The sequence below is a fragment of the Prenolepis imparis genome, unplaced genomic scaffold, assembly GCF_030444845.1.
Source record: "Prenolepis imparis isolate NDT839.2.m4 unplaced genomic scaffold, iyPreImpa1.0 SCAF_6, whole genome shotgun sequence".
NCBI lineage: Eukaryota > Metazoa > Arthropoda > Insecta > Hymenoptera > Formicidae > Prenolepis > Prenolepis imparis.
The window spans coordinates 4,739,313-4,752,537 of NW_028141164.1; the positions used below are offsets into that span (position 1 = coordinate 4,739,313).

Here is a 13,225-nt window from a genome sequence, read left to right on the forward strand (position 1 = left end):
GTATGAACTCGCTGACCTCTATAGAGTCTATAAAGAAGAATACGGATAAAGCCCTTCTCTTCACTCAATTCTTTAAAGCTCTGCCGCTTTAATCGTTTACTTTGATATCGATATATTGTAAGAAGACATTTTCCTCGAGAGGGTGATTGTTTGCGAAATGTATTTCGCAAAGTTTTATTAAAATATATAACGATGTCGCGCGATGTCACGAACTGTCGTACAAACTCTGCATTTCTAATTGAGATCGTACCGCGGGATTTCTCTGTGGCGGAAAAGCAGTTCTGTCTCCTGTTAGCCACCAGGGAGTTGGAAGTTGCGAAGCCGGAGAGAAGTGCGCGATTACCGTGAACAATTCCTTACTGTCGCGACATCATTGTTCCCAGGTGCTCCCGCGTTTTTCGCTGCCGCGTCGTCCGCGTTTCCGGGAAATCTCGGTGGTGGCGAGCCGAGATGAGAAACCGCGTCCGCGGAAAAGGAAACGCACGTCGACGCTTTTGCGCACGCACGTACGCACGCATTCACCGAAAAGGATAATATCGCTCTCGCGCTTAAGTTAATTATGCAAAAGGCCCGCTTTTGTACTTGGACTGTATGGAATTGTTACGTGTATGTATTATGTACCACTTGGGAGAAAGCAGGGAGCCGCTATGTTCACACTATGCTCCGAATCGAATTAAGTCGTGTACGCGGCAGAACAATGATTACGTATCCGGAATTATAAAGAGGATGAAGTTTCCATATCTTCTCGAGACGATGCTAACGACCGTCCGTGCCAGCCAGAATTAATTGCGCTATCCCGGTCGTTATCTTCTACATCTTGTTTACTTGCTAATTGCGGGAGTTGATCGAGATCATCATTTATAGACGATACTGGGTTCTCCTTAATGCGTTTTCTAGCATAAGAAAATTTATTTCAAAGTACGTGGAAAACAGAAATTACCTTTGAAAAATTCTCGCGTATATGTTTCACTCTTTCGTGACAGGTATTAATTTCTGTAACATTTATTTATTTTCTTTTTTTTATAACAGCGTTGTCGAGATGAGGATTATTATGAGCGATTGGCGGAAACTACGGATGAAAAATGTCAAAAAAAAATTACGAACATTTTTATGAGAACATAATTCAAGATTAATGCGAGAATGACAAGTGTGATGGACATAAATCTCATATCGTGTAAGAGGCAATCTTTTTTGCGTGAAAAATCCTTCGAACTTTGTCCGAATAATCTTCATAAACTGAATGCCTTTGAATGACATGTCCAAATAAATGTCTATTATTAAAAACTGTGATGGAGACAAAATTATAAACAACTTTCATTTTCAATGTATGTTTCGTAAAAAAAAATTCAATTATCTTATCATATTCAATCTCATTTCTTTAAAATTTAGAAATCATGACAGAATCACTGAAGATCAAATTTATTAAAAATTCATTAAAAATGATAAAAATTTTTGTGATAAAAACTTCTTCTCTTCGTCAAATTAAAAAAGACGAGTCAAGAAGAAAAAGCTAAATTTAACGACAAGTTTATTATACATGCATTGAAACAAGAAAGAATAATTAATTTAATTAATCGTAGAATATCCGCAAAATTGCTTGAAATTTTTTTGAAGAAAATCTACATACGTATTTTTCTAAAAATCATCAGTATCTCAGATACAATTAATTTTTATTACACACGACAATATGTTTTTAAATCCAATATACACGCATCTCGCGAGCATATCGAATGGACAGATTATGATTCCGTCTGCGGGGCAAAAAAAGAAAAGGATTCAATATACATAAAATTGCAGAATGTTATAAGTTCCCGCGGACGTTAAGACCGTAATCAACGAAATTGCGCCGCTGTAAAAATAACCGGTATGAAATCTCGTACCGTAATGCGAACATTTCGGCCGTTGCGAACTAATTGGCCGACGCGTCGGTCCCATCGGCGACAGTAGTCCCTCGGCTTTGAGACGTAATAGGATCGCACGGCCCGGCTATTACCGAGCCGCGTTATCCTGTTGTGGGATACCAGCGTGTCCCGTAAATCTCGGTCTGCGATAATCCCATGGGCGAACGAGTAGCCAGCTTGCAGCTGAGAAAGAGAGAGAAAGGACCTTCCTTCTCACGGCCGAGAAGTGTCGCGCCGGGAGACCGCTTATCTTATACGGGCTCGAAAACAAATGTACACGGACTCGTTGGATACTAAATCAGTACCTATGGTGCTATAAGAGTTTAATACTTGCGAAACCAACGAGGCAGCATTCTCGAGAAATTACTAAAAGATCTGGAAATCTTTCTATGATGTGCGGCGCCTTTTGAGACAAGTGGCCTTCAGAGGTGACTTTTTAGATAATCGCGAGGAATGAAATAAGAATAAAAATATGATAAATGCATACTTTCTAACTTTAATTACATTTTTTTACTATTTAATTTAATTTAATTTATTTAATATTTATATAGAACAATTATTTTTGAATTGTCATATCGCACATCTGTTGTCAGCTGCAAGCTAGAGACGAGTCATATAAAAAATCGTAAAAATATCACAAAAAAAATAAAAGTATATAAAATATAAAAGTAAAGTACTTTATAAAAATGGTGCCAGCATCATAATAAAAAAATTACTTTTCGCTGGAATTTTCTAAAAGAAAAAAAAAATAAGTATACTTTAATTCTTGAGTTACTACAATAGGCTGTACATCTCGAAGGAAAAAAACAAAAGGTAATAAAAGGATTAAACGTCTTCGATCTATTCAAGAGTGAAATCTTGATGTACTAAAGTAATCGGTCGTTAACAGAGCCACAAGAACGTACCATCAACTCAATGTGCAAAGAAAATGCATAATTAAGGCACGGTCGTTGCTTCTCGCGGGAACACTGATTGTCTCTTAGTTCACGACTTCTTAATGAAGAATCGTCAATTCCCGCGCGAATTCGTTCCACGTATCTCCCGTAAGACAGAACTCGCGAGTCAAGGACTTCGAGACCTATGACCCTTCGGGAGATTCGAAGTCACGGTACCACGATCCTTGATACATGGTCCTTGAGAGGATACGCTGTCCCTCCTGGCGATGCAACGGAGGTCGATGTTACCCTTCGTCGAGTGTGTACTTCTCGTGATGGAGGCGAACGCGATATGGTAGTATCGTGGGCATAGTGTGTCTTGAACGAGACAACGGACCACCAACCGGGCATCTCGGAACGATGAACCGGATGCACCTATTCCCGCGGAGACGTCCACAACTTGCAGAACTCTTCGCGGTTCAAAGTTCAACAATTCTCGATTTTTTCCTTGACGTGAATGAGACGAAAAATCGGTAGGAATCGACATCGCGGTCGCGACATTAAATGTTGTAGCATTCTTATCGTGCTTTTTCTTGATGGACAAATTTTTCTCGCACGAAAAAGCAGATAATATATTTTGGATAAATACAGATTACAAAAAAACATTAAATAGATATCTGCGATAATTTCTGAAACTCTGTGATTTTTCCTTGCGAATGTAAAAAAGTAAATTATAAAAAAAAATTATGTAAATCGAAAGTATTCACGTAGATTTTCACGTTATTATATATAACCGTTAACAAAACTAAATAAAAACTCATTCCTCGTTCGTTGGTCGGAGGTAACCGCAACTTCTCACGGATCTCGTAAACCACGTGAGAAAATGCGGATAGGTAAATCATGAGGGAACGGCGGCTCTCTGACCAAAAAGAGACATCCGGTTTATAGTCGATTTTCTGTATACGAGAGCCTGGTTGGTGGTCCGGTCTAGGACATACCGCACTTGCGAGAGTAGAGATACCTCGGGTATCGGTCGATGGGGCCCTGCCTCGATGCGGACTTGGCATTGACCTTCCCGTGCCGACCGGCGAGAGGGGCCGTAGATGCTGTCTTCTCAAGGACCATCGAGGATCGTCGTCGTGTGCAGTACCGACGTTGGCTGGAAGCCCATTAAGGCATCCCGAGACATCCCGTCCCAACCATCGTCGCAAATCATAGGTTTAATGGAACGATAAATTTGTATTCATGCCGCGTGCCGATCCACCCCCGCGAAACCCCGCTCCCGCCACCAAGTCGTATCCGTATGCCACGGATGTCGTGAAAAAGAGGAGCGAAAGGTTTGTACCGTGGCGCAATGAGGACCCTCCGGCGGGATGATGCCACGCATGGAATCCGAATAATTGATAGATGCCGGCGTTTCTTGCCAGCACCTTCGTCGCGGATGCTGTCAAATACCGTGTAAAAGGTGAAACCGAAAAACTACAGATTAATAGAAATATGTGAAAAATTAAAAAAGAAAAGAAAAAAAAAAGAAACTCTCATCGACACAAATGTTTCTCTCTTTTTCTCTCTCTTCTAAATGACATACCTTCTAAATGGTATTAACATTTTACAAGTCCTTCATATTAAAATTTTATTACCTCCTCTCAACAATAAAATTGTGTGCTTATAAAAATTAAAATAATTAAAACTGCTTAAATATTTATTAATTTCGTACGAGTACACATCTCTAATATTATATACTAGAACAACACAAGGGCGCCCCCCACACACACACACACACACAAACACAATTCTTAAATTCTATATTACAAAAAATATTTTTAAAAAGATAGTATAAAGTTTATTTAAACTCGAATAATATTTTTTGAAAAATCAGCTTATTAAAGTGTTAATTTGCTAATTGACAGAAATCAGCTGATCATTATCGATATTAATCGAGTTTAAAGAATTACAACATATTATTTAAAACATATTATTATTATTTTAACTTTTATAACAAATTATAATAAAAATTAATTAGCAAATTAACGTTTTAATAAGCTGATTTCTATCAAAAATATTAAAACGAAAATTTGCTAAAAAACGTTTAAAAAGAGTTTAAACTTTGAATTCAAAAATTAAGGCCTGTGTAAGTCTGGGCGCGTTTTGTAGGTCTTGAAGAGACCTTTAAAACGCGCCCAAAGCGAATGTTCTATGACTTACACAGGCCTTAATTTTCGCGAAAAACGTTTAAACTTTGAATTCAAAAATATAATATATAGAAATTAAAATAATAATGTTATAAATAATATGTTATAATACTATGAACTCGAATAATATTTTTTGACAGAAATCAGCTGATAACTGTCAAAAATATTAATCGAGTTTAAAGTATTATAACATATTATTTTAATTTTTATAACATATTTTAAAATTTAAATAGCAAATTAATGCTTTAATCTTTAATCATCTGATTTTTGTCAAAAAATATTATTAAAGCGTTAAGTTGCTAACTAAATTTTGAAATAATAATATGTTAAAAATATTAAAATAATAATATGTAGTAAATAATACGTTATAATACCTCATTCGCGATTAATATATTTTGACAGAAATCAGCTGATAACTGAAAAATATTAATTAAGTTTAAAATATTATAACATATTATATAATTTTTATAACATTATTATTTTAATATTTAATTAGTTTTTATATCTTAATTATATCTTTCTCTCTCTTCTTACGTAATATTATATTTTGAAATATTTATGTTTTTAATGTTTTTAAAAAAATATTAATATCTTTAATTTTGCTCTAATTTTTCTTATATAATATAATTTATTTAAAGTTACTTCGTCAACTATTAGCATTTTTATCGACGATGTAATAATAAAAAGCTCTATTATGTGCTCGATATGGAAATTATTCATATATACATATCACAACAAAAGTTTTATAGTTTTTATCATGGCTTCCACTTTTTTTGACAAACATTCACGGCATGCACGAAGCAACAACGAATTATACGCGGGTAACGGTGGAATTATAATTTTCCACAAGCATAAATTATAAATATTCATGCCCGAGAAATTATTCGTGACGTCGTCCTATGAGACCTATGCCCTTCGTCGTTAGGTAAATTGCTTTGCTTGTTCGCGCATGTGAGAAAATGGAGTATGTATAATGTATCCATTATATCAAAAAGATTATGGTTGCTCTTTCTTCCTCTCTCTATCTTTCTCTCTCTCTCTCTCTCTCTCTCTCTCCCTTTTGAGCTGTACCTCGGAAAAGTAGTTAATCAAACTTGTGGAAGGCATCTTGTGCAAAACGCCCCCAAACTCACGTCATGCTCCACTGGTTCTCCAAATTACGCAAACTTTATTAATAACTTCAAATAATTTTATTTTTTACTAAACATATCGTCGCGCCTCATAAAATTAATTTTATTTTTTAATTAACTTGTAATTATATCTCTATACATTACAGATGGCCAGTATAGAGGTGTCCCTGTCGACGACTCCGAGGCGGAAAAAAGGAGGCAGTATTTCCGGAGGCGTAACCTCCCCCGCTCACCGGAACAGAGACCATTATAAAGAATTGGACGCTCTCCGAGTCGCTCTGCGCGACAAAGAAAACATCATACAGACGTGAGTAATTGCTTGATTACACATCCTTGAGCTACGGTCGGCATTGAGAGAGAAAGATCAGCAGTATAGCAATTGATCACGTCCTATTCCTTTATTATAATGATCGCGCGCAGAGATAATAAATAGGCAACGAGTGGACTTGATATCCTTTAAGGAGAACCGGAACCTTTCTTAAATGAACACCATCGTAATTAAAATCTAAAATTCCTCTTTTTAGAGATAGTAAATCTTTCAGAATTGATTTGTCGGAGCAATTTCTTCGTTTTCTGCATAGATAAGTAAATCATCTTAAGGCTCCTGGGTGCTCACCGCGGCCATATTGGATTGTGACGTCAGAGGCGAGAAAGCACACGCTGAAAATTCTTAGATGCCATTTTTTAATGAAAAGATATTTCGATTAAACAGCACTTCAGATGGCTTTAGCACACTCTTAAAAACCCCCGAAAACTATCCTTTTCCCTTTATAATCAATCAACATCTGTAAAATGATCGAGATATCAGACTTTGATATGCGGAATGACTGCGCATGTGCAAAGACCAGACGGACTGGGCTTCATAATATTACATTTTACAGCTGTTGATTAATTATAAAGGGGAAAGGATAGTTTTCGGGAAAGCCATCTGAAGTGCTGTTTCATCGAAATATTTTTTTATTTCGAAATGGCATCTAAGAAATTTTAGCGTGTGTTTTCTCGCCTCTGACGTCACGATTTCGACATGGTCGGCAAGGAGCCAGGAGCCTTAAGAGACAAAAGAATTGCAGAGAAAAAAATATTGTATGTTTTATTAATATTTTTCTTATTAAAACTTCTTCAGTTGCTTCGCTTTCCAAAAAATTATTTTATATCGTTCGATATGCTAAAAATTTTTTTTTTTTTCAATTAATACAGACTACAAAGTTTAAAAGAAAATTTAATTCGAAAATTGGATAGAAGAAACTATTATTAAAATATAAAATGCAATGCAAGCAAAGCCTATATAATACACAATGGTAAAAAGATTAAAATGTTCTATGCTCTATTTTTTAAGCTAAAGCTCGCGATCTATTGTTAAAAATGGTATATAGATTTCTTATAGATCTATCAGAATACCCGAAAAAATAAAAGCTTCATCAAAGATCCATCGAATCTCAATGTACATTTCTAAAGATCAGAGAACAGACAATAGGGAGCACAAAGATATTTTTTTTCCCCCGGCACGTTGCGGTATTCATGCCTTTTGTTATTTTTCAGGCTCAAGGGCCAGCTCTGCAACACGCTGAGCAATAGACTGGCATTACGCAATGGCGCGCCACCCTTGACCGAGGCCGACAGGAAAGCGGCCGAGGAACGGCTTCAAAGGTTGCGACGAGACGCCGACAATAAGCGACTGGCTATTAAGAACCTGAAGCTGGCGCTCGAGCGTCTCGACATTACAGAGTAAGGATGAAATCAAGATTTCAGCCGCGCGGCTCATTCGATCGCGTTATCGTAAATTACGAGTACCGATACTATGATATGCAAACGTCTGCGATAAACACATGGCAATATAGACAAAATTATATGTATCGTCTATGTACGATAATACAGATAATATAGATTTTGTAAACATGGTAATATAAACTGGATATTACTGATTGCATAAAATATTAATTAATTTATTCTATTTAATGTTTGATTATAGAGTGAATTATTGACAGAAAATTATTAATTTTGCTAAGCGATTCATAAGGAAAATAATTATTAGTTTATTAAATTTACATCTGTAATTATATATACATTAATAACTTGATTAGTAAACAGCATTAAATATTTCAAAAATTGCGAGAACTTAATAAGAATAGAAAAATAAAGATAAAGACGAATAAGAAGGCAAATTATTCACAAAATAAAATAATTAAATTGTTTTATATATGTATATGTATACATATATATATATATATATATAATTTTTACAATAAAAATAAGTTATAATTATTGAGTAAAAATAATAATTTATGTATATAATAATTTATATACACATACACACGAAATATTTAAAAAGTTACCACTATTAAGATAAATAATGGAAAAAATTATAATAGAAATTACCAGATGTATTTCATTTGTAAAACAAAATTATTCGTCAATGTAAAAAGATAATAATATTCTTTGTTGTTAGAACTAGACACTAGACCATACATTTTAGAATTATATTAAAAGAAGTAATTCCAAGATCCCATATGGTCTAGTGGCTAGGATACCTGGCTTTCACCCAGGAGGCTCGGGTTCGATTCCCGGTATGGGAAATCTTTTTTTTTTCTTCTCTAAAAGAAAACTTTTAATTAATTATTAAACAATTATTTTTAATCGAGAAAATTATTAATTATTAAATCTATTTTAAATTTAATAAAAATACACGATTGCAAAGAGAACAAAACACTTGGATGAATAAATATATTGTAATTAATACTATATTTTGTCTTTTCTTCCACAGTTTAGTTTTTATAATATAAATATATGAAATATTTAATTATTTAAATATATGCAATATTTATTTCAGTAATATTGATGTTCGAATACAACAAGCGGAATTGGAGTACAGACTAGGTCGTGAGGAACTCGAGCTGCTAACTCTTCACGAGGAGAGCAGAGCCCTTCAAACTGCTTTGGAATTGGCCGAAACTCAAGAAAAGCAAAAGAATGATACGATATTTAGGTACATATTTTCTATATTTTTATTGTTAAAATTAATATTTTTATAATGTTATTCAATTTTCTTTCGACGTTACGTAAACTACGGCGTAACTCAACAGCACGATAACAAATTTTTATCTGTTCTATTTACTCACAAAGACAAACGAGAACTGATTAATTATAAGGAGATAAAGGTATCTCTCAATATATCAATTTATATGATGCGACATATTCAAATTCTTTTTCTCAATTTAAAATTAATTTTTCTTAACAAAAATTTAATAATTATCCATCTCTTACCAGGACAATATATGCTTTTGTCATTAAATACTTTATATATGTATACTTTATATATGTATTAAGACTAAATACTTTATATATGTATTAAGACTATATTATTTAAAATCAATTTTAATAAAACTTACAAGAAAATAAGATTGCGTGAGTTATTTGTTACATTCTTTTCCACAAGGGATTTAAATTTACATAAATCACTTTGCTTGCAGCTGCATTTCCGGCTCGACGCAAGTTACGATCCACGCTGTAGAAGTCAGCGCAGATCCGAAAAGTCCTCGTTTTGGAGCCGGGCCAAGAGACGACGCGATCGGCCTCTACGTTGACTGGGCCGTAGAGGATTCCGGTCTTTGCAAGGGAGACAGGTTCGCATTGTTATACCGCATGGAATTCGCGAGTCATCGAATAAACATCGCACAGTCGTGTTTCTCCGATATACAAGACGATCTGATATAAAATCCGTGCGAATTTTTCGTCCCCTATGCGCGTATTCGACTCACGTAAAGATATTCTTTCCGCAGTCGTCCGTTTGTTTGTTCCCTGTTTACTGCATTGTAAACAATGTATATATGATTGTATATATTTCCCAAGATCAGCATCGAATTTTGATAGATACTGTAATTATGACAGTCTTAATAATTTTTCAATGAAGAGCCAAATAACGACGATTAAAATATATTTGTAATGCTATAAAATTGAATAGCTTTATTTAGTTTTGTATGAATTTTTAAGAATTCTTTTAAGACGAATTTATTTTCTAAAAACATTTCGAAACATTTTTCTTTATAAATTATATAATATACAACTAAAATTCTCTACTATATACATATGTATATGTAGATAATAAGCAAAATTCTATTTCATTAGACTAATTGATGATAAAAGCAAAGTTAAAATGTTAAAAGCTGTAAAAGAAAAAGACATCTAATTTTTGAGCTATAGAAAAATCATCTCTCCTATATAGTATCAGAATACATATGCTTCTGAAGTTTAATTTAAAGCTTACAAAATCAATCGACGTGTCGACAGCATCACCGATAAAACTTTCCAAACGTATAAAACTGTGAGTGGAACTGTAAATCGAATGTCGACCGTTTTGTTTTATTATTCTCCTCGTCAGGAAAATTACGACAACGCGAATGAGATACTCCTCCGCGCTTCTGTGAAAGGATGACGGTGGACGTATAACTACTACAAGAGCGAAGAAACCATTTCCATTTCGCGCGCTCTTTAATCACCATCTAACAGAAACAAAAAAATACTGCATTTCTATCGACGTTATCCGTCGTAACAATTAATGCGGCTTTTGAAGTTCGATGCTTTGCTTTCCGATGAAGCTGCCACTGTCGAATTTCGTAATCGCATTCGAAATTCTCAATTTGCAAAATTAGAATAAAAACAGTTTTTATTTTTAATATTTTTAATATTTTCCGTCGAAATTATTCACGCACGCGGATTGATTAAAAGTTTTTAAAAGAAAGAATTTACCTTTGAAAATCGGAATTCGAGGAATTTTATTAATTCGAACACAACTCGGTTAGCTCCGGCGGAACTATGCAGGAAGGGTGTCGGAGGAATCGTAGTGTGTTTGTACGACGGTGGTAGTAACATGCGCGCCTATCGGGGAAGAACAATGGGGCAATCTTGACATTCGGTTCCCAACGGGTCGCTGTAGCGTGAAGCGGCACCGGAAGTTCGCCGAGTGCCCTCGCTAATTGCACTCGCGACTTCACATGACCCCACCTTCCAATATTTTACCCAGTATATTCACTCAAGGAGATTCACTATACTAAATACGACCAGGAGATTCCAGGCCTACTTACGTAGTAGACCCCTTAAAAATGCGCGTGGAAATTAACGGGTTGTTCAACTTTTTGGTTCAAAGCGTTTGATTTGAGAGCTCGAATTGATTTTCGAACAATCTGTTTTAAAATGAATCATTAAAATTGGATTTAAAATCTTAAATACAAAATAATTGACTTCCTCATTTATTTCCACTCATAAAAATCGCGAAAAATTTTTAATTTTTGATCGTTTACATAATTCACAGAAACTATAAACACTTTGATATTTTTTATAAGCAATAATAAGTTTCAATAAAAAAAACACAAAGTACAAAGTTTTCATTTTAAAAATATACTCTAAAACTTTCTCAATTGATATTAACACTATTTGAAGTTTTTAGCTTTTTCTCACGAATTAACTAAAGATAATACGCATTGCATACTTTGGCTCGGCATAAATTTTTTCCAGTTCCCACACATTATTATTCGCGTCATTAAGCCCAGTTCCGCGCATAATTTCGCTTTATAATTTGATCATATAAAATGTAAAATTGTAATCAGATATCACTCAATATTACAATCGTCAGTTCGAGCTCTATTTCAAGAGAGAATATTGTAATCAATTAATTTTTCATCAATTATATATATGTGTATTTTTTCATATTTTTTTCAATTATATATATATATATATATATATATATATATATATATATGTATACACATATACTGAAAAGAAATTAAATATATCTCTCATCATTTGTATGCGATGTATTAAAGGGGTTTCAATTAATTTATAAGGGGAGGAGATTACCCCTTTTTATTTTTAAAAATCTTGTCCAACTAAATACGATCGCTGTACAGAGATATAATTAAACAATGCATATTTTTTCAGAATATTGGAAGTAAACGGAAAACTGGTGGTAGGAGCGGGTAGGAGCGATTTGGCACGGCTTCTGGCTGTTGCACCTGACGCTGCGCAAATAGTAGTACTACGAAAAGGCGAATCCCTAGCGGCATTGCGTACGTTACGCTCCGATAATCTCAGATTAACACATAGGATCGGTTATCTCGAGGAACAGGTCAGAGATCTCTTAGCGCCGAGCAGAACCGAGGTCCCCGCTGAAGAGCCATCACCGAATCGTCAAGAACATGTACAGGTAACTTGCTGACGCATTCTAGATCGTTTTAGTTAAATAAAACAACGTCGAAACTTGGGATAAATATCCGTATCGAGTAAGCGGAGATTTACTGAATTTTAATTACATTTTGATATCAAATTTTATTTTTTTATTTTAATTATATAAATTATTTACAAGAAAAATTTTTAAAAATAAAGAGAAGAAATTTTTTTATAAAATATTCATTAACAAGAAAGTCGTTCATTAACTAAAATTAGTGGTTAATAAGTGTCAAATATTAAATAATGATTCCGTAAATTAAAATTTCGAATTGCAGGTTTTCCAGAAAGGCCCTCAGGTGACGGCGTTAGTAGCAAATCTACCCGGTCTCAACGTAAGAAGCTCTACAGAATTGCGGCAGAGTTTGCCGACTGTCAGAAGCAGACACAGTGATCATTCTAGACGTCTGACAGATTCTAGAAACCAGCGTGAACTCGACTTCTCGTCCGACGGGGTTTCGAACGGTCATCACAAATCACGAAATAGGCAGAAGCATCAAGGATTACAGCTTGCCAGGTCTACGGCCAGCCTCGACTGTAAGCAGTCGTTGATGCAGTCGCAAGTGCAACATCGAAGGTCGCCGCGCGTCGAATCTGCCATGGACCACTTGCATAAGAGTCGCAAGAGCGTCTCGCATTTGCAGTCTCTAGAGTTTGACTCTGAACCGACATACTATCGCTTACAGGTATATTTCGCACCATGTATAATCATGTATGTAGCATTTTAAAAACTTGGTACAAAATTTGAATTTTTTCTTAAAATTCAAAAACATTTTGTTACATACAAATAAATCTATCTATTGAATCCTGTTTTATCTCCTTTCCATTGATTCATCCATTTGATAAATAAAAAGATTGACAAAGCGATGTTCGATATAAAATGCAATATAAAATCTTACTTTTACCAACTC

At 34.5% G+C, this 13,225-nt stretch overlaps 1 protein-coding gene and 1 non-coding gene across 2 annotated transcripts in view; both read left to right on the forward strand.

The window, feature by feature from the left end:
- Positions 1-13,225, forward strand: part of Sprt (PDZ domain-containing protein sprite) — a 67,692-nt gene that overhangs the window by 52,552 nt on the left and 1,915 nt on the right. The window contains exons 5-10 of the mRNA XM_083040338.1: positions 6,245-6,405; positions 7,638-7,823; positions 8,926-9,081; positions 9,566-9,718; positions 12,030-12,294; positions 12,593-13,000. Coding sequence (XP_082896464.1) covers positions 6,245-6,405; positions 7,638-7,823; positions 8,926-9,081; positions 9,566-9,718; positions 12,030-12,294; positions 12,593-13,000 — 1,329 coding nt within the window. The remainder of the gene's footprint in view (positions 1-6,244; positions 6,406-7,637; positions 7,824-8,925; positions 9,082-9,565; positions 9,719-12,029; positions 12,295-12,592; positions 13,001-13,225) is intronic.
- Trnae-uuc (transfer RNA glutamic acid (anticodon UUC)) lies at positions 8,600-8,671 on the forward strand. The gene has a single exon. It is a non-coding gene; the product is annotated as a tRNA-Glu (tRNA).